The sequence below is a fragment of the Cavia porcellus genome, unplaced genomic scaffold (genome assembly GCF_034190915.1).
Source record: "Cavia porcellus strain 051 isolate PalLab524CR breed Dunkin Hartley unplaced genomic scaffold, mCavPor4.1 scaffold_1, whole genome shotgun sequence".
Lineage (NCBI taxonomy): Eukaryota > Metazoa > Chordata > Mammalia > Rodentia > Caviidae > Cavia > Cavia porcellus.
In genome coordinates, this window is record NW_026947484.1 from 45,887,610 (window position 1) to 45,909,357 (window position 21,748).

At 44.9% G+C, this 21,748-nt stretch overlaps 1 protein-coding gene and 1 long non-coding RNA gene across 2 annotated transcripts in view; one reads left to right on the forward strand and one right to left on the reverse strand.

Moving 5' to 3' along the window:
* Positions 1-15,203: 15,203 nt before the first annotated feature.
* On the reverse strand, positions 15,204-18,066 carry LOC134475767 (uncharacterized). The gene is made up of 2 exons (XR_010047006.1): positions 16,437-18,066; positions 15,204-15,797 (listed from the first exon to the last, which is right to left on the reverse strand). It is a non-coding gene; the product is annotated as an uncharacterized LOC134475767 (long non-coding RNA).
* Positions 18,067-19,212: 1,146 nt separating this feature from the next.
* The window catches only part of Abhd12b (abhydrolase domain containing 12B), a 37,505-nt gene continuing 34,969 nt past the window's right edge, over positions 19,213-21,748 (forward strand). The window contains exon 1 of the mRNA XM_063247504.1: positions 19,213-19,343. Coding sequence (XP_063103574.1) covers positions 19,330-19,343 — 14 coding nt within the window. The 5' untranslated portion in view covers positions 19,213-19,329. The remainder of the gene's footprint in view (positions 19,344-21,748) is intronic.

The window sequence follows — 21,748 nt, forward strand, 5'->3', positions numbered from 1 at the left end:
TGATGATGATGGTGATGATTGGTGGTGCTGATGGTGATGGTGGTGATAGTGGTGGTGATGGCTATGTTGCTGATAACAACTAATGTTTTTTCTGCAGCACATACTTTGCTGAGTACGTGGGGTCATTCTAAGCACTGTGCAAATCACCAATCTTCATCTTACGATGCAGGATTCTTGTTATTGTCCCTTTTACAGACAAGGAAACATGGCACAGAGATTATCTTGCCCAAGGCCACGCATCTAAAATGTGATGATGCTGATTCTGTCTCCGTTCTCTCACCAGGACAGGAGTCATTCCTGGTGCACTGATTCCTGGAGAAGCAGCGGGCTGTTCCTCTCCACCCGGCTTAAATCCCTGCACCTCTGTCCTCAGCCCTAAGACGGTGCTGCTGATAGTTCTGCTCTCTGTTAGTTATGAAAAGTGAAGCTCATGACTCATGTGAAGCCCTTCAGATTGAGCTAGGCCCTGACAGCCACCCACTGGATGTCACTAGGGCTGCAGTGGCATCTTAGGATGTCTTGGGGAGTGCAGATGTCTTCAAGGACCATGCACAAAATGAAATGAGGGTTTCTCCTGGAGTCTGCAGGAGGGCGCAGAGAGCAAGGCCTGGGAGAAGCTGGTTGGGCAGTGCCTTCAGGGCTCTGTGTGTGACACTGGCTGGGCACACTTGGCCTCTGCAATGGTAGAAGCAAACAATTGGACCAACTCTGATTTAAGAAGATTGAAACCTTTTTCTTAGACACCATGAGGTGTGTTGATGCATCTCTAGGAATGCAGAAATAAGAGCAAGGGGCTTGAATTCAAATCTTCTTCAGAAAATATTCACAAATGTAGCTCAAAAAAGATGCTATGTGGGCAAATGAAATCATCTCCCAGCAGGTCCTTCAGCCTCTGTCTCCAAAGCATATTTCAGGTCTGATCACCTCTTTCCACCCCACTATGACCACTGCCAACACCTGCATATGGCCACTGTGGCCTCTCGTCTGCTTCTGTTCTTGTCCTTGCTTTCACAGGGAAGAAACGAATGTTCTCTGTACTCATGCTCAACATAAAAAATTTCTGGCCACCAAAAAATGTGTAGATTTTGTTTCATGACATTGATAACCAATGGCTGACACCAGCTCTGGATGTCATATGGTTTAATTCGATTCTGATGCCTACAGGAGTCAGCATGGACCCAGCACGTGGATGGCTCAGCCCTACACCACTGCCCTGCCACTCCACACACGCCAGCGAGTCCCCAGATGATGCAAATCAGAGGTCCCCTTGCTCTCTTCCAGGGGTCTGTAGTTTGCTAGGGCAGGTTATGGAACCCAGGAAAACATTCTAATTACTGTTACGGATTTATTACAAAGGTGTTTGAAAGGATCCTGAAGAAGAAGAGCGCCATGAAGAGGATAAGTAGGATGAGATGGGAAGGCCCCCAAGCCTAGGAGCTCAGCCTCTCTGGAGTTGGGGTGCACAGCTCTCCTGGAGAGTGGAGGTGGCAGCTTCCTGGAGTGCTCTGAATGTCACAGGTCTGTGATTTTTACAGAGCCTTCATCAAGAGGCATGGCCGATTATTAACCCCATCTCCCATCCCCGGCTCCTTCCCGCAGGTGAGGGTGGTGCTGCCAGTTCCAAGCTTCTCCTGACTGCTTGATCGCTCTGGGGCCCAGCACCCGCCCAGGAGGCCACCAAGAGCCAACTCATCAGAACCAAGATGCTCCACCTCACCGGGAATTCGAAGGAGCCCTAATTCAGGAGTGAGGTCAAAGGGTAAATACAAGGCCACGTGATGCTCCTCGTAGCCTCACCTCTAGGGGGATTACAAGGATATGGGGGGCTCTGTACCCAGAACCAGGATCAGGTGACAAATAATTCTTTTCCTATGGTTCCATCTATTTGCCTTATGATAGAGAGATTTTTTAAAAGATATATGTAATAATTCTTGTGGCTTTGAATAAACACCAGTTCTTCCCTACACATCTGCCCTGGATCCTTCCAAATTTCATCTCTCACTATTCTCCCCCACCCCCTTTCCCTACATCCTGGTCCCACCCGTCCTTGTGCCCTGTGAACACACCCAGCTCCATTCTAGCTCAGGTTCTTGGCATCGGCTGCTCATTTTGCCTAGATTCTCTCCTCCCTTCCGACCTGGCTCTCTGCATAACCGGATCCTTTCTAGGGTCTTAATGCAGGCATCATCCTTTCCAGTTTCCTGCCACTGTCCCCGTGCTCTCTTGGCCATCTTCAGTCCCCTTTGCAAATTTCATTTTGCTCACCACTCTCTGAGATGTCTTGGTCACTCACTGGTTCATGTGTGGGTTTGAAGCTGGTCTCCCCTGTCAGACTCTCGGGGTACCAAGTCCTTAGATCATTTCCTGGTGTGTAGAGACTTCATAAATGAAGAAAGAAGTCACTTACATTTTATCTCCATCAGTAACGTATTTCAATCAATTTATTTTTATGTCGCAGTGGAAAGTGAGAAAAAACATTAATTTTATTTACATTTATTGAATATTGATGTATTCTTGGATGCTGGTAAAAGAGTAGTGATACTTGAACATAATTTGGGGAGCTTAATCTACCCCTTGATATCTGAAATTACATATGGCTCAGAACAAATTAGTTTTACTAGAAAAATTAAAACCTCAGGAACACTATCGATAGGTTCCTATTTTTAAATATTATGAAAATATAAAATTTAAATATTATGAAAATGAAAGATATAAGCTATAATGTTTCTATAATAAAGAGCTTATAGTTGTAAGGGAATAGAATACGTTGGCAGAATCTAGCTGAACCATATTTTCTTCTTCTTCTTTTTTTTTTTTTTTTTTTTTGGTACTGGGGATCAGAACTCATGACCTCCCGCTACCAGGCAGGTGTTTATGTCACTGAGCTAAATCCCTGGCCCCTCATTTTTTTTTTTTTTGAGATACCTAATGGTACCCAATGTTCACTTGAAGTCCAGCAATATATTAACCCAGAACCTGGGTATTAATTACATTTGCTTATTTCTCTTGTTTTCATCCTGAATTAAACATTTTATATTTAAAGATTCTGAGATGCAATCTCTTCTAGTCCACATATGATTAAATTTAGTCCTATTCACTGATTGTTTAAGGGGCCTGTCTGAGAACAGAGTGTTAATTCTGGCGGGTTTTGCAGTAAAAACCCCGAGGCCCTTCTTCTTCTTTCCATTTTTAGACACCTCTGTTAGCTGCTTTTACACTTGAGCGCGAGTGTTTTTAAATGAGTTTGTGAAAATTTGGAAAAGATTTTATTTTTAATATCCCAGATTGCCTCCTCTGCGTCGGGCTGGTTGTTACATGTTCTCCATCTGTCTCAGAGATGTGGCAAACTCAGCAGAGGGAAGCGGAAAGGGCACGTGGTGGCTTGGTTTTATAAGATGCCTGAAGACGACTTTGCACTTAAGATCCACTGCTGATGAGCGGAACACTGCCCGGATCGGCCAAGCCAGAGGCAGGGGCCTGGGAGCTCCTGCCTGCCCAGGTCCAGGAGGGACCACGCTTAGCTACTCCCTGCTTAGGGCCATGCAATGTTCTTAGGCTCTTTATCACCCTAGGTGAATGCAATGAAACACACAACCTGCTTCTTTTGTTGTGAATTTCCTTAAAGCAGAATCGAATCAATTTCCTTCTTGGCTACAGTTGGTCTGGGATTTCTGATATTTTTCTTCAGTGTTTTGGCCTAAGAAGTGAACAAAAAAAGGTCTTTTTTGCTTCCTAAGCCTCTCTATACTTAACTGTGAAGGCACTTGAAATCTTACTCCTTGCAGGATATCACATCCAATTTCAAGGTCCCATTATCTTTTCTTTTTAAGCCACCAGGCAATACCTACTAAAGTTCACTTTTTTCTCTCTGAAAATCAGCAGGTTCTATTTGTAATTAGAGCAGTTTGTAGACCATGTGTCTGGTGAACTAAGTGCTTTTTAGCACCCTATCATTGACTACCGTTCATTTGTGTATTTATTGTCTTGTAGCCTTAGCGTATGAATAAAAAACCACAGATCTTTCATGATGTATGTGCCACTGAATAAAATATGCTCAAAAGGATCATTAGTCTGGAGCTATTAGGTACTACTTTAGTGTGTTTAATTGAAAGTTATTTTTTTGGCAGTATTAGAAATTGAACCCAGCGCCTTTGCACTGAATTATACCCCCAATCTTTCTTTTCTTTTCTTTCTTTCTTTTCCTGTCTTTTTTGAGGCTATGTAGTTCAGGCTGGGCTTGAGCTCACTTTGTAGCCCAGGTTGGTCTTGAACTGGCAATGATCCTCCTGTCTCAGCCTCCCAAGTGCTGGGATTACAGGCACATGCCCCCACACCCAGTTTCCCAACCCTTCTTGTTTTTTTAATTCTGAAACAGGGGCTTGTAAGTCACCAAGCTGTCCTGGTTGGACAACTGCCTCAGCCTTTTGGAGCCCTGGGATTATAGGCCTGTGCCACTGTTCCTGGCTCACTGGAATCACTGGAAAGCAGAACCAAATCTCTAAGTAAAATTCATAGCTCCTAAGTGTATGAGAACATACAGAGTTGGGTGATGCTAGTATCCTGGTTTGTTTATTTGGGAAGGTTGTTACTTCAGAGTCATTGCAGGTAAAGCGTTTCAGTAAAACTGAACGGCAGGGAAAAGTGATATTTTGAAAATCCAGTGGTATTTAAAGCTGGCTTTACACTTTGCAGGTTTCAAGCTCACAAACCTGTACATCGGTGCCTATTCCACAGAAGATCAAATTGTCCTGTGTCCTGTGACTCATCCTAGATGTTCATTTGCTATCAATACCTCCTATCCTGTTACAGAGCTTGTAGTCACCGAGAACTGCCTCACCTCTGAAATCTTGAACTTTGAAATTCCACGCTGTCTCTGACCTTGTGCCCCCACACTCTCCTCCACATTGTCCTCCCAAGCTTCAGTCTCCCAAGAATCTGAGATCCCATCTTTGCACCTTGAAACCCCCAGATGTCTGCCTTTAGGATTTTTAAAGGGTGCTCTCACCCGTAGAAGGACCCTCTGTGCCTTGACTTGCTCATCGACAAACCCTCCATCTTGGCTCCTTCCTCTGTATTTTCTTTATAGGACTGCAGAAAAATCAGACTCCTGCACTCCGGGCTAACTCAGGGTTTGCAGTTCAAACCTCAGCTGGATGTTTAAGGTCATCAGAAATTCTTTTGAGCCATCGTAGCTGGTTCTTTAAGACACATGAGGCCAGCAGGTAGGATCAAACTGTCTAGTTAAGATACGCTTAACTAGTTCATCATCCAGATCTGCATCCAACAAAGTTCATCTTTGTTTTTCTTTCTTTCTTTCTTTCTTTTTTTTTTTTTTTTGGTCTTTTTCCTTTTTATCGGTACCAGGGATCGAACTCATGACTGCCTGCTTGCAAGGCAGGCGCTTATGCCGCTGAGCTAAATCCCCAGCCCCCATCTTTGTTTTTCTTTATTTTTATTTTCTTTTGTAATGTTCCATAGTAGGCTGTATTAGGTGAGTGGTAGCTGGTTAGTAGGTCTCCACTCCCCCAGTCCTGCTCCTCATAGGAGTTTTGCTTTATTGCTTTCTATATTTTTGTAATGCTTCATCTTTTCTCGAGAACTAGGTGCTTTTTTTCTAAGGTAAAATTTTTCCAGATAGATCCCTTCCTATGAAGAGTATTAAAGGTGCAGTTGATTGAGGGCTTAGAGACATTAATCTTTTTTGGGGGAATCTTAAAAGATTTACTACCTCTTAATATTATTACATTGGGGACTAGCTTTCTAGCACATGAGTTTTTGGGAGACTAACTGTACTCAAGCCATAGCAGGGTTGCTAGAAGGATTAAATGACTTAATACACATGAAGCATTTCCCCTGCTTGGCCCTAAATGATTGTCAACCCCTTTATTTTATTTATTATTTTAATTTATTATTTTTAATTAATTAATTATTTATTTTTTGGTACCAGGGATTGAACTCATGATCACATACTTAGCAGTCAGGTGCTTATGCCACTGAGCTAAATCCCCAGCCCAACCCCTTTATTTTAAATATGAGTTATGGCTGAAAACTATAGCAAATGTTTAAAGTATTTATTACCTCAAAAGGCACACTGCCACTGTTCTCCCTGAAATACTCCCTGTCACTTCAAACACATCCATCCAGTGATTTGTGCCACTTTCTGAAGCAGGTCTGGAAGTTCTCTTTCGTGAGTGTCTTTAGTTGAGCTGTCATGGCTGCCTTGATGTCCTGAGTTGATTAATAATAATTCTTTCATTCATTTTGACCGTGGGGAACAGCCGGAAGTTCTGTGGTGCCAGATATGAAAAACGAGATGGATGAGGGCACACTCTGATGTTTTTATGACCCTGCCTTTCCCCTGGGTGTCACTCCGCAGCAGCAGTCACTGTATTTTTTAAATCACACTTCCTAACCTAGAGACCCTTCGGAAAGGGAACCTCTCAGACTGCTTTGGAAAGTGGTAGGAGAATGGGCTAAGTGAGGGGGAGCACGTTAAGCAGTACTAATGGCAATATTTGTTTTACTGCAATAAGTTTTAATGTATAAATATTTGCCACACATTTGACAGCCTCCTGTACTGCTATTATCACACGTGAACCTCTTTACCCACTGACCCTCCAGGGCCCTGAGAGCCACCCACCCCAGCACATGGTGCTTGGATCAGGTTTGCAAGCATGAGAATTTTTAACCACAACTGGTTAAAATGCCATCTGTCCCCATCTGCTTGCTTGCATGCACTAACACTGCAGTGGCAGAGGGTTGGGTTTCAGAGCCAGGCACGCTTGGTTCACACTTGCTGGGTCTGCTCCCTTCTATCACTTACCCTCATCATCCTGGTGTGGAAGCAGTGCCACGCTCCTGCCGCCCACTGAGTCATGGGCTTGGGACCAGGTCAGACTCCTCCAGAGGGGCAGAGGAGAAGCCAGCTGGGAAAGTGCAGATCCGGAAGTTTGTTTGGGACAGTGTTGAACTGGAAGCCCAGGATTTACTTCTCAGGCACAGTCCTCCCCTTTCAGGCACATACCAGATAATGCTGATGACTGTGCACCCCCAGATTCTCATGGTGAAACCCTAAGCTCCAGTGTGGTGGCATTTGGGGATGAGACCTTTGGGAGGTGATTAGATTTAGGTGACATCTTAACAGTGTTTTTGTAGAGATTAATGTCCTAATAAGCACAAATCCCTTCCCCTTCCTCTCCTCCCCTCCTCTTTTTCTCTACTTTCTTACCTCTCTTTCATTTGAAGAAACTTCCAGAAGGTACTAAGAAAACCCTCACCAGGACTCCACCCCATTCGGATTTTCTAGTCTCAAGCAGTGAGAAACCACCCAGTTCATGGTGCCTTATTACAGCCACCTGAGTGAAGAGACACATCATGTATGCTACACAGTTCGTCTTTTTAAATAGGAGTGACGTGAGCTGGCATTAGTGCCTGCAGAAACCCGGACTGGCACTGAAGCAGTGAGATGGTCCAGCAGAAAGTTCCGTGCCCCTCAACCATCGATATCCAAAATCCAAGCAATCGCACTGCAGACACGTTGGATTCTCTTTCCCGTCTCTCTTCAGGAAACTTGCTAAAAATCGTTGTTTAGGAATGATCCATGTATACAGCCAACAGTGCAAGGAAAGGAGATGTTAGCTGATTCAAAGGAATCCATGTATTAATTTTCTGAGTTTTAGAAGGCTGGTGGTGTGTGGCTGCTATTAAAAAGCTGATAATTTGTACGATTTCTTTTTCTCATTTGAAATAAACACTTGCATTGTGCTTGGCCTGGGTTTGGTAAATGTGGGGCTCTTTTTTTAGAGTAGCTCTTCTTTTTTTTTTTTTTTTTTTTTTTTTAGTTTTAGTTTTTTTTTTTTTTAATTTTATTTAAGGAGAAAAGAAAAAAAAAGCAGAGAAAGGGTACAAGTTATACAGATTTGCTGAAAAAAAAATGAACAGTAGGAAATTACTAGTTAATGGATTACATATTGTCATCTTAGAAATAATTGTTCAAGTCACAAAATTAAAGCTTGTAAAGTGGACATTCCATCAATGATACTGCAAACAGTTCTGGTTCAATGATCCAATAAAACTTTGTGATATCATATTCTATCTTATACACTTAAATATACATGCAGTTATATAGTTTAGAGCACTTTCTTTTCCTCTCTTTTGTACAATGACTATTACACATTTTGGGTTTCATTGCTCCCACGGTTCTTATTACTATTTTGGAAGAGAGTAAAACCAAATGTGACATAACAGAACAGAATCGGTCAAGTCAAAAGGGTGGACATAATAGATAATGTGAAAACATAATACAAGGTGATCAACAATGGTTACCATAATGCCTCCCACTATCTCTAATAGAATTGCCTATACCATTAGTTATAATACAATTGAACAAAACAGTAAAGAACAAAACCGACAAAACCAAACCATTGGAGACATTGTAGGTCTTCAAAAGTAGATAAAAGTCAACGAGAATGGGCGTTATAATGAATCTCATTATCTTCACAGCTGATGCCTAAATTTTCGAACCTGATACTATCCAGCAAAACAGAATAGGGGAACATCAGTCAAAAACCAGATGGTGAGAGTAATACAGGGCTTTAAATCGAGGTAATGGAAAGTCAAAGTGGGTTACTATAATATATCCTGTTATTTTTTTCCTTTAATTAAAAGGATAAAAATTTTAAAAAAGTATTAAAAAAGTAAATAATGGAGTAGAGATTGAGATAAAAGAGGGCATAACAACGAAACAGCACAGATCAAAACATAACCATTTAAGCAGAATAGTGTTTCACCACCAGATAATCCTGACCTAAAAGTAGTTACCATATTGTCTCTTTCCTTGAAATCCTTGAGTACAACTTCATATACTGTAGCATTAAGTATATCAAAACAATGCAAAACCATTTAAGAGAATGACAGCATTACAGAGTATTTAGAATCGACTAACAGAAAATGAATAATGGTTTCTGTACAATCTCCTTGTCTTTAAAAGGTTTTTGCTTGTACTATCGTACATAATAAAATCCAGTAAGATACAACCTATTTAGACCATTGGAGACAGAAGGACAAAAGCTAGATGAGACTTCAAAACAAGATGATACTAAATCAGTATTACCTATTAAGATGTCATTTTCTCCAAAATAGCTGTTCCTATCATCCAATCTTCTCTGCCTCATTTCTGTTGAGCTCTTATTCTGTCAGTAGCTGTCAGTTTGTCTTCTTCACTTTGTTCTCTGCTCCATTAGTTGTGGCCTCCACTATTTCTGGATTCTTTGTATTTTTCTTTTTTTAGAACATCCTGCAATACTCTCTGTAGAGTTGAATTGGTGGTTGCAAATTCCCCCAGTTCCTCTTTATCCTGGAAGCACCTTGTTTTTCCATCAATTTCCAGGGACAGTTGTGCAGGATATCTCAATCTTGGCTGGAGATTATTATCTTTCAAAGCTTGAATTATTTCCCCCCACGCTCTTCGTGATTTGATGGTTTGTGCAGAGAAATCTGCTGCAATTCTGATGGGTGTTCCCTTGTAAGTGGTCTGTTTCTTGTCTCTAACAGCTTTTAATATTCTGTTCTTGTATTGAATTTCTGGAATTTTTATTATTATATGCCTGGGTGTTGCTCTGTTTGGGTTGTAGGTTGCTGGGGTCCTGTATGCCTCATACATCTGAGTATCTTTACCTTTTGCTAAATTAGGAAAATTCTCCTGGATTATTTCTGTGAGTAGCTTTTGTAGTTCATTTGTTTGCGTCCCTACTTCTTCTTTTATGTTCTTAATCCTTAAGTTATGGATCCTCTTATCATCTTCTTGTCTTTGTATTATTGCTGTTTGTTTCTTTGTTATTTTTAAGAAGTTTTTCATTTCATTCTCCCATATTACAATTCTGCTCTCCAGTTCAGATAGTCTGTCCTTAGTTTCTTTCAAGCTGTTATGCCAGTCTTCGATAGACTTCTTAGTTTCTTGGTAGTCCCTTTGAACCTGCTTCATGTATTCTATGCTTTCCCTGTTTTCTCCATCAAACAATTCTCCCCTCTTTTTCTGTTCTTCCACTCCACCATCTGTTTTTTCTTGGGTGGGGCTTAGCATTTCTCTAACTATTTTGCATACTTCTAGCTTCAGTTCGTTGATAACTTCATTCCTGAATTGGTCTATGAGGCTCTCTATATGGTGTTTTATGTGTATTGGTGCGGTGTCCACTATTGCCTGTTTCTCAGAATTGGGGGCTGAGGAGCCTTTCTTGTTGCTGCCTCTTCCCATATTCTCTGTTCCTTATATATGCAAGCTTACATGAGAGGCCCAGCTTCTCTCCCTGTCAGCCACAGCCTGATCGAATTGTGCCGGTTAGGTGTTCCCACTCACCGCTGCGCACCAGGCAGCCTACGCGGGGGCCCGCCGCTCCCGGCCTCCGTCAGGCTCTGGGATCTGGTTTGGGCCAGCCTACGGGGTCCGCCGGCAGCGTCACACAGGCCAGGCACTTTTCACCAATCCCGCCTGAGAGGGGAATGTGTGGCTGGAGTCGCCACCACGCCCTGCTCCCGCAGGACTGCTCGGGCCCAGAAAGTCCACTGGAGTCAAACTGTGGTGGAGTGTCAGTTTCTCTCACTCACCTTGCCACAAGTCAGAACATGACTCCCTGCCCGTCCTGTTTTCGACTCAGTTCGCAGACTCCCGTTCTCAGAGTTTCCGCGCGTCTCTCTCCTTGCTGAGCCGATGTAGAGGCAGCCAGCCACTGCGCGGCGGGAAACCCAAATCGCGGCTTCCAATGGCGCAGGGTCCAGCCTCAGCAGCGAGACTTTTCTGTTCCTGTTTTAGCACCAGGACTGCATTCCAAGTTGGTTTCTCTCAGCTGAGTTCGTTCCTGAGTCAGCAGAGCATAACTCCACCTGCGTATGTCTCTTTAGTCCGCACCATATCTGGCTTCTGAGCCTAGTTTTTCAGAGAGCCTCCGTAGTTGCTGTTATCTGTCCACCATGTTCTCCCGGAAGTCTAGAGTAGCTCTTCTTGAGCTCCAGCTGCATGCACAGGCGAGGCCACAGCTGGGCTGCTTGTCTGGAGGGAGCAGGAGTGGGGCAGGGTCTCACCTGTCTCCTTTTCTCCCACCTGGACTTTACTATGCGAGCCAGCAGGTCTACCTGAGATCCCTGGGCTGAGAGGACAGATGGCCGCCTCTCCTGACCTCGGGCCCCTACCTGGGCCCTCCCAGGAGACTCGCTGTCCCCCCACCACCACCTTTTCAGTGCTCGGCCCAGGATACCCCCACCCACCCAGTCCTTGATTATTCCTTCTGCCCTGCTGCTCCCTGCCCACCTCTAGTTCATCTCTGCTCCTCCACTCTCTGACAAGAGTTTTGTCTTTTTCTTGGTACTGGGGATGGAACCCAGGCCTCACAGTGAGTTCTAACTCAGCCCTCTTCTGTTTTCTTATTTCAAGACAGCATCTCACCAAGTCTCTGAATTGCACAGGCTGGGCTAGAACTTGTGAGACTTCTGCCTCAGCCTCCTGGAATCCTGGGATTACAGGTGTGTACCACTGTGCCCAGCTGTCCTTTGTTTTTTAAAAATACTTTTTTCTTATATTGTGTTTTCTCCTTCTCCTTCTTCTCCCCACCTCTTTCTCTCTCTCTCTTCTTTCTTTCTTTCTTTCTTTCTTTCTTTCTTTCTTTCTTTCTTTCCTTCTTTCTTTCTTTCTTTCTTTCTTTCTTTCTTTCTTTCTTTCTTTCTTTCTCAGACAGGCTCTTGCTATGTTGCCCGGGCCACTCTCAAACTCCTGGACTCAAGCCACCCTCCTGCCTCAGCCCCCTGACTTGCTGGAAACTAAGTAAGTGTACCCTGTCCAGCCCCTTATATGTCTTGAGAGAGCAGCAGCCCACACTCTTGGTCTCTACTTTCTTGCATCCAGTTACTCTACCCAGTTCACTGGGGTGTGTGTTTGCAGCTGGGGAACTGCTGTCGCCTGGCCCTAGGGCCTCTCCATGCATCAGACAAGGTCGATGCCTCTCTCCTGGTGACAGGTTCCCCTGCCTCCCCTCTGACCACTGCTGTGGCCCTTTTGTCCTCCACCTGCCCCCCAGCTGATTCCCTTACCTACCAGACTCCTAGGCACAAGGCCCCGGTAAGCTCCCCACTCCAGGCCTCTCCTGGAGATGTGTGTTGATTTTGTGACAAGTCCTGCAGCTGACTCTGAAATGAGGTTTCTGTTCCTGGGGTTGGTCCTGTTGGAGCTGGTGGCTGATGGCGACCTTTCCCTGGAAGCTCCAGGGCTCATCCTCCAGGCATCCACTACTCAGCATCTTCATAAATGACGGCCTCTTCCCCTCCTCCTCCCCCCTTCCCATCCCATGTCCCCCCAGCCCGACTCCTCTGTGCTGTTCTCAGTGGGTCCTGTCACCCTCAATCACTGGCCACTTAGCCAGCAGCTATTAGAGCCTCCTGGTATTCCCCCCCCCCTCACTCCCAATTATTACCAAACATAACTTACTTGACCTTGAAGTCCGATGTTTCTAATTTTAGTTTTGTATCATTAAAACATTTGGCAGTTTATGAAGGCTTTGCACTGCTCCTCAGAATAATGCTTTTTAGTGCAGAAAACAAAACAAAGGATTACAAAGGATATATACTTTTTGAAATACAGTTTTCAAAATTATAAAAATTTTGCTATGATATACATATGATACTGTGCTAACATAGCACGAAGCATAGTATTTACACCCAGTGTCTGCTCTGATTACCAGTGTTTTAAAGTGGTGAGACAAAAGCTATCTGGGAATATCTGCAGAAATGGAAACGCGTGAAAATATAATCTGAAGAATCTATAATCGCCACTGATGATAAAAGTCATGGGTACTGCTAATTTTATATATCGATTTTTAGATTTACAATGGGAGACTGATCCGGGTGTGGTGCTTTGTGCTTGTAGTCACAGCACTCTGGGAGGCTGAGGCAGGAGTATTGCATGTCCAAGATCTTGTCTCAAAATAAAAAAACAAAAAAAAAAAAAACCCTTTTGTTTTAAAGGGCTGCGGATATAGCTTAGCGTGAAGGATTTGGGTTCAATCCAGAGAAAGAAGGAGAGAAGGAGAGAGGGAGAGAGAGAGAGAATAAGCTTTAGAAGAAGAAAAGTGAAAATACAACATTTTCCACCTTTACTGACTGCCGGGTTCTACCCGGTGAAAGCACCTGCTGTGAAACAGTGCCGGCCCTGTGCCCTCCTGTCCACCGGTCACCTCACCAGGCTCCTACCTCCACCTGCCATCCCGGGCGCCCAAGTGAGCCCTCCTGTCTTCTCTGCCGGCTGCAGTTCCCGGGTTCTCCTGTCCTGAGCACAGCCACCTCCCAGTCTCCCTAGTGAGGCACCATGTGTGTGGCCTCATGGCCTACACCCATCACTCTGGGGATCCAGCCTGGCCCAGAACATTGCCACCATAGTCAGAGCTGCTGTTTTGCTGGTAAGGGACCCTGGCATGCATCCATCCTGGCAGGACAAACATGTCATCAAGAGAAGCGAGCGTGTAGCCACTGCCCAGTAGGTCAGACGTGGTCCTTTTGATCCTGGCCTGAGTTGCGCTCATGTAGCTTGGGAACCCCTTCCTCCCCCTTGGGGGCAGCCATCTCCCTGTCTTGCTGCTGTCTGAGAGGCTTCGTTTCTGTCCCCAGGAAAAGGGACTCATCTGTCTGCGCCTCCTGCAGTCCGGGCTCCTTGTCATGGTGAGCAAGGGACTGCCCCCTCCACCCCCCAGAGCTCAGCTTCACCCCCTCCGCCACAGAGTCAGTCTGTGAGAAGGAAGTGACGGGCTGGGTGTGAAATGTTCAGGGCACAGCCCGGTGGATAGGATAGAAAAGCTATTTCCCGGGGGATCTTGTCCTTCTCCAGGTCCCTGAAGCCTGCTTGGCTACCTTGTCTTTGAAGATGCAGGCAGCTCCTCTTCCAGAACTTTCTCTGACTGGGCTCCCTCACCCCTCGCCTGCCCATTCCCCTTACAGCCCTCACCTGTGTCCTGCACAGAAACGTGTGGTTCCTCCAGGCAGGGCCTGCGGTGGCCCCTTTCTCTAGAGCCCACCGTGGCTGGTATCAGCCTCTCCAGGGCCACCCATCCAGGCTCCCTGCAGCCCGATGTGCTTGTGGTATGACTTAGAATCCACTCTCCCTCTCCTCCTCAGAGCTCTACAGGCTGGGAGTCCAGGCTCCATGCTCCAGCGGACAGCGTCACTAGGGATCTTTCCTCATAGATGGCACCTGCTCTCCAGGGTCTCTTATGAGGGCGCTAACCCATTCCTGAGGGGGCACATCACCTCCCAGAAGCCCACTTCCTAACACATCACCCAGGGGGTGGAAAGTCAACACAATGGGGACTGGGGGGCAGGGAGCACCCATACTCAGGCTCTATAGAGAGGCTGTGTAGAACTACATGGATCAAAGGACAGAAGTGTTCAGAAAAATAAAGAGCTGCCAGCTCTCTCCCACTGGCCTGGCAATCAGCTTTTAAAAGTATTGCATAATTCATGGACCTATGCATCTCGTTTTCCTGTTTGTATTGAGTCTTTTCCTGGGCAACTCTTGGGTCTGAAAACATCATGGTCTGAAACAGAAAAGGTGTGTGCGTGTCTGTATGTGTTCGTGTATGTGTGAAACACCCATCCAGCAGCACCGTGGCCACTTCAGACTCTTAGCTATGGGTACTGCAATGTTAGGAGCAAGAATTTAAGCATATTTAGAAGAACAGAGGCGTCATCAACTGAGGAATGGATAAAAAATGATGCAGTATTTTTATGCAAGGGAGTACTACTCAGCTATAAAGAAGGATCATATTGAGGCTTTTATAGGTAAATGAATGAGACCTGAGACCATACTCATAAGTGAAATAAATCAGATTCATAGATGTAAATGCCATATTGTCTTCCTAGTGTAAGAAACTGAAAGAATAAATAAGATCCAAAGTCTATAATAGATATTGTGAAAGGATAAAAAACTGCTCAAAGGGGAAAAATTATTGGGATAGGGAAAAGGAGAAAAGAAGGAAGGGAAAAGGAAGAAGATATAAATTTGTTTATATACACAAAAAATAGCTAAAATGATTATACTACTAATTCCATTAGTTCTTAAAAAAGAACAGTTAACACTCTGATGAATTTTGCATGTCTGTGTGGCTGCCTCTGGTAATCTAAGCAACTCTTTTGAAGTAACAATATGCAACATTACAACCATGGTTAAATTCCTGTCATCTTGCTTTGAAAGCTTTTATTGTTATTGTTTTGGGTTTTTTGTTGTTCTTCTAGTTGTTATTTGTATGTCTCTTGTTTTTGGTTTTCTTTCCTGTGGGTTTTTTTTTTCTCTTTAAAATAAAAAAAATACAATTTCATGACAAAAAAAAAAAAAAAAAAAAAAGAACAGAGGCACCAACCCACCCGCTGTGTCCAGTCCTGGACGAGGCCTGTCCAGTACAGCCACGGCTCTGATTGGCTGGCCTCTTTCATCTCCCTTTTAGATTTCAAAAGATTTTTAAAAGTCCATTTCTTGATTACAGCTGAAGCCACATAAAAGCAGAATAAAAAAGTGACTCTGCTCCTCTTCCCAGCCTGCTCTCCACAGGTCACCTCTGTTTCAGAGCGGATTTAAAGATCCACTGAGGAGGTTTGAATTACACACCCAGGAAGGACCTCACTGTGCTGGAAAGTCAGAAAAGTAGAATTACGCCTCGATTTGTCCACAGCAGTGACGGTGAACCTCCAGTGACGATACAGCTGCGGCAGCCCTGCCAGGGGTCACCATGACTGCCAGGGGTGCAGCTGGAGGGATTGTGCATTTCCTTTACAGGGGGAGAGAGAGCGTTTGAAGTAGACACGTTAGCAGCCCCCTTTGTCACAGAGGGCGCTGAGTATGATTCTGGGCTGGGTGTTCTCCCTGGTCCTCTCCACAGACCAGTGCCGGGTAGAATGCCCACATCAAGCCCAGCCACCGAGGGCTTGGTGTGGAACGGTGCTCAGTGCTAGGAGCTCTGGGGTCTGGGGGCGGGGCCCAGATTGGTTTCAAAATGCCGGAGCCAAACCAGACATGGTCCCACACCCCTGAGATCCCAGCATTCTGGGAAGCTGAGTCAGGAAGATCAAAACTTTGAGCCAGGCCCCAGTAATTTAGAAATTTAGTGAGACCAGGCCTCAAACTAAGCAATTTAAAAGGGGCGGGGGGGGGGGATGTGTGAAGGGGCTGGGTTAAATCCACTTTGGGGCGGGGGTGAGGGGAAGCTGGGGGTAAAAGGCAGGTGGACAGGTTCTGGGTCTCTGCCCTCCTGGTCCCATTCCTATGCAGTCTTCAGTCAAAATAGCTTTCTTTTTTCTAAAACCTCTGTGCTATGTTTTGCATAATGTTTTACTTTTTAGAAATTGCACTGCTAAAACTTTATACTACTACCTATCTTACAAAAAGACAAGGAAGAGCAAAGGCATACCTGTAATCCCAAGGCACTTGGGGAGGCTGAGGCAGGATGATGTTAATTTCAAACCCTGTCTGCAAATAAAATAAATAAATAAAGAGGGCTGGAGACGCCACTCAGGGTGAAGGTCCTCGGGTCAATCCCGTCGCAGGCCTGGGCTGGCAGTCCTTGGTAGGATGCTTAGGACAGACAAGGCTGAGCAACTACAGGGCCGGTGGGCCTCGCTCAGCAGCCAGCAAAGAGCTGAGGGACCCAGGTGGCCATCTCCTTCTCTCAGACTAGGTCACCACTCCCCAGCTTGTCCAGGCCAACAAAGGCGCACGAGGGGAGCACCTATAAGTGGGGGCTTAGGGTGGCAGCAGCAACAGCTGTGGGAGGGGAAAGTCCAGAGCCGCAGAACTGCCTGGAGCCTAAAAATAAACAGCCTGACAGCCGCATTAAGGTCTTCTTTGGGGCGGGGAGCCAGGGGAAGGCATCCCAGCTGCTGTGGGCAGAGGAGGGGGTGGCTCCTCACCTCCCCGGGACCCCCTCCGGCTGCCTTTGTTTTTTTTTTTTTTTTTTTTTTTAATTTAAGAGGAAAAAGAGAAAAACACAAAACAAACCAAAGCGGCGTAAGGGTACACGCAATACAGAACTACAAAACAAAACAAAACAAAACGAAACAAAAAACCATAACAGTAAGAAATTACCTGCTAGTAGATTACACACTATTTTCTTGAAAATAGTTCCTCAAATTACAGTATCAAAGAACACAAGGTGGACATTCAAACAGGGAGACTGCAAACAGCTGTGTTCAATGTTCCAAAAACATTGATAAAGTCAGCTATTTAACACCCCCAAACACACTTGCTGTTATATCCAGAGCTCTTTTTCTTTTTTTTTTTTTTTCCCTCTCTTTTTTTACCACAAAATTTACACATCTTGGATTTTATTACTCCTTAGTGCTTATTACTTTCTTTGGGGGGGGGGGAAGAATGCAGTCAAATATGGCAAAACAAAGCTATCAGTCAATACCAAGGATAGACATAGCACATGGTGTAGAACAGAGTACAAGTTTATCAACAATGGTTATCAACGTTGTCCCTTGTTTCCTTAAAAAGAATTGTCTATCTTATTAGATATTATAAAGTTGGACAAAACAGTAGAGAACAAGACCAATAAAACTTAGGCATTGTAAACATTACAGGACTTCCAAAGAAGACAATAGTCAAACCAGAATGGGTATCTTAGTGAATCTTACTGTCTTCAAAGTAGTTGCCTATATCTTCAAACTTGATACTATCATATAGAATGGAACAGAGTCTAATCAGTCAAAACAAGATCGTGGGAGTACTACAGGACTTCAAAACAAGTTAATAGGAAATCGAAAAGAGTTACTATTTATATATCCTAATTTTTTTTGAATTTTTTCTTTAATTAAGACCAACATAAGAAATGACTAAATAAATTTTTTTTTGAAACAATAAGGGGGAGATTGAGATAAAACAGGACATAACAATATAACAATAGAGGTCACAGCATGACTGTTTCAATAACCTAGTACTTCACCACTATATAACCTGACTTAATAGTAGTTACCATAGTGTCTTTTTCCTTGAAATATTTGGATAAAACTTCATATACTCTAGCTTCAAATATTTTCATATCAAGAAGCCCAGAATAAAGCCTTTCTAATTAATGAGTGAAAACTTTATAAGGCTTCAAGGCCACCTAATGGGGAATCATGATTACCACATATTTTTATATATTTGAATCATTACTTACATTAGGGAAACTATTCGGTATTCACACATGCGAGATTGATTTATTTCACTTATGAGTATGGTCTCAAGCTGCGCCCATTTATTGATAAATATCTCAATGTGATCCTTCTTTATAGCTGAATAATACTCCATTATATAGAAATACCACAACTTTTTTATCCATTCCTCAGTTGATGGGCACTTGGGTTGTTTCCAAGATCTGGCGATTACAAATTGTGCTGCTATAAACATAGGTGCACATATATCACTGTGGCATAGTGAAAAGAAAACCCACAAACTGGGAAAAGATTTTAGTGAACTCTCTCTCAGACAAGGGCCTCTTGTCTAAAACATATAAAGAATTAAAGAAACTCAGACCTCCGAAATTCAAAGATCCAATCCAAAAATGGGCATCTGAGATGAATATGCAATTCTCAGATGAAGAAATGCAAATGGCAAATAAATACATGAAAAAATGCTCATCATCATTGGTCATTAGAGAAATGCAAATTAAAACCACACTGAGATACCATCTCACTCCTGAAAGAATGGCCAAGATCAAGAAAACCGACAACAAATGCTGGAGAGGCTGTGGGGAAAAAGGAACTCTCCTGCACTGCTGGTGGGAGTGTAGACTGGTACAGCCTTTGTGGAGATCTGTCTGGAGATTTCTCAAAAAGTTGGGACTGGAAATCCCATTTATTCCAGCTATTCCACTTCTAGGCATATTCCCAGAAGAACTGAAAGCATCATACCTCCGGCTGCCTTTGGGGTGCAGCAGCCCGGATTCGCCGTGGGACCTTTGTTACCCTCAACATCTCCCACCTTGTCCCTCAGAGGTGTGGATCGGCTGTGCCCGGCCAGGAAAGCAGGCTTCAGGCAGGCAGGGCTGAAACGAACCGTCTTTGTAAAGCAGTGGGGTGCCCTTGTGTTCTCCGAAGCCGCCCTGTCTTGTTGGACCACCCGTCCCGAGTGGATTCGCCTGGGAAGTGGCCACACTGACCTCGTGCAGGCACGGAGCTCGTGTCCTGTGCCCGGGGCTCAGAACCTCCCGGCTCCGCCCCGGGCCTGCGCTGGGACCCCTGGGGAAGAAGTTTCTGAGCTTTAAAACCGTCAGACTCCCCCGAGGATTGCAAGAGAAAACGGCCTGTGCAGAAAGCAACAGCATGGGGGAACCCAGGTAACTAAACACGGTTAAGGGGAGCAGAAATCGTCAGCTGGCAGAGTGACTTCTTCCGATATTTACCCTTGAAGGGTTGAAAACGATTTTCAAGAGGTGCAGATTTTAGCAGCTCTCAGGCCTCTCAATTTCTAGACCAAAACAGGATAGCTCCCCGGTGGCCACCATTGTCTGCGTTCCTTGCTGGCTCACTGCTGCCCTCCAGTGTTCGATTTAAACACACAGGACTTAATTCTAGGCTGGGCGCAAAGCCCCCTTTCCCTTTAACTACAGTATCTGGTACAGAGTTAAACACGGTGTGAGTTTATTAACGAGAGCTGTATAATCCAGGCGAATTTTCAACAAGACTTTCACTTTAAAATTCCTCATTCTATTTCTTTTTTGGGGTCTAGATTCATGTGCATGTGCTGAAGGGGTAAATTTAATCCTTAAGGGGCATGGCTGTGATTACATCAGGAGGGTAAATCCTAACGGTAGCTGCTTCCTGAGAAACCGCGTGGCTTATTCACGAAAACGTCTTAGATTTCAAATCATGGCACCGATAAAAGCCCCAAATGTGGGATGACTGAAAGTTTGCACAAATGTGAGATAATTTTTGATGCATGGCTCAAAAAATATTCCTCGAAACGCAAGCTCCTTGGCTCATCTGGCCTTCATCTTTGCCCCACAGACTGGATCCATGTGTTTGTGGACGCTGGCTTTCTCGGTGCTTCCTGTTTAGCATCACTTTTGGTTTCTGTTTCTCACTCACCCATTTAGTTATGTATTGCTTCTGGGTCCTGGCTGGAATACAGACAGTGCCCCCCCCCCCCCCCCCGCATCCTGAATAGATCAAGACGCCTGCTCTTAATTATGCAGAGAGGGCGCAGGAGTCCACATAAGCCAGGCAGAGGAAGGGGCTGCTTCACCCCAATATGCATCATCCTAAACCCTTTTTAGCCTGCAGTGGCACCTCCCATAGCCCAAGGCTGAAGCCTAAGAGCTGCTCTGTACATTTTATTATTGATCCCTCACTGTTAGATCTAGGCTAGCAGAGAAGGCTCAGGTTTTTGCCTCCTATTAAAGTAACCAAAGAAGTCTGGTTATAGTCAGCACCTCCCGGGGCTCTGGGGAAGTTGGTCAAGACCAGCTCTATCGTGCTGGAAGGAACGGTGGGGTGGTGGGGCATAAACTGAGGGGTAAGTCAGTGTTCCTGGGGTCTACAGACTGCTGGGATGGAAGCCTGTCCCTGTATCGGGGGTGACAGTCCAGGCTCTGCAGGGCTGTAGCCGGTTACCAGGACAAGCTGGGTTTCTTCCCAAGAGGAGCTGTGGGTAAATACGAGATGGGAAGGCAGGGCTGGAGAAAGTGTCCTAAGGTGGCACCTACGTTTGAATTGTGATTATTTAGCTGTGTCTAATTGAGGTGACTGTGGGGGTCGTGGATGGAGCTGTCCAGTGAAAGCGCCATTAAAGAGAATTCAATAGGCTAGTAAATCTTTTGGTTGTTTAAACAGGCTTCTTCTCAGGATAGCAGCCTGGGGTGGAGTCCAGGAGGAAGCCTCTTCGGTGGAACCGGCACCCGCTGTTAACCGGTTTAGCGGTCTGCGAGTGGGAGCTGGCGCCCCCAAGTGTTCAGGGGTGGCAGCTGCGCCCGGAAGGGCAGTTGCTTGAAGCCTTGTCGGAGGGAAGCGAGCTGCAGCCCCGAGCCCAAGCCGGCTTTGAGCCTTGTGCCTCTGCCTTTGCTGCTGATCTCTGCTGGGCTAGGCCTCCTCGCTGTCACCCAGAGGGACCCTACAGCCTAGACTGCGGCTGTGTCTGCAGAGGCGTGGAGGAGGGGTCAGTGATCCGAGGAGAGGAGCACTGAATAAAAATAACTCGCCAGTTAGAGGGGAGACTTGACTCAAAGGTCGGGGATGTGTATAGTTCTATGAAAAGAAACAAGTAATTAGGACTAAATCCAGCTACAGGTAACTAAGGTAACCAAAAGAATAGTGTCTTAAAGAAAAATCTCTTTGGCTGTCTCTGGTCTCCCTCTGCCTCTTTCTCTCTCTGTCTCTTTGTCTATCTGTCTGTCTGTCTTTCTCTCTCACAGTCTTGTTATACTATCCAGGCTGACCTTAAACCTATGGTGATCCTCCTGCCTCAGCCTCCCAAGTACTGGGATTATAGGCATGCACCACCACACATAGCTTTTTTTTTTTTTTTAAATATTAAGAAGTTTGACAGGCAGTCAGCACTGATCTGCCCTGCTGCAGGGCCAGGGACACAGTTCTGCTGTTTTATTGTTTGGTGGATCTTTCTGTAGCATCCATTGTCAAAGACATCTCTTGATTCAAGACAGCTGGTGGAGAAGTAGCCTTTCCATGTGCCTTCTGGACAGCAGGAAGAGGGAACGGAAATTCCTTCAGCTACTTCTGAGAAGTC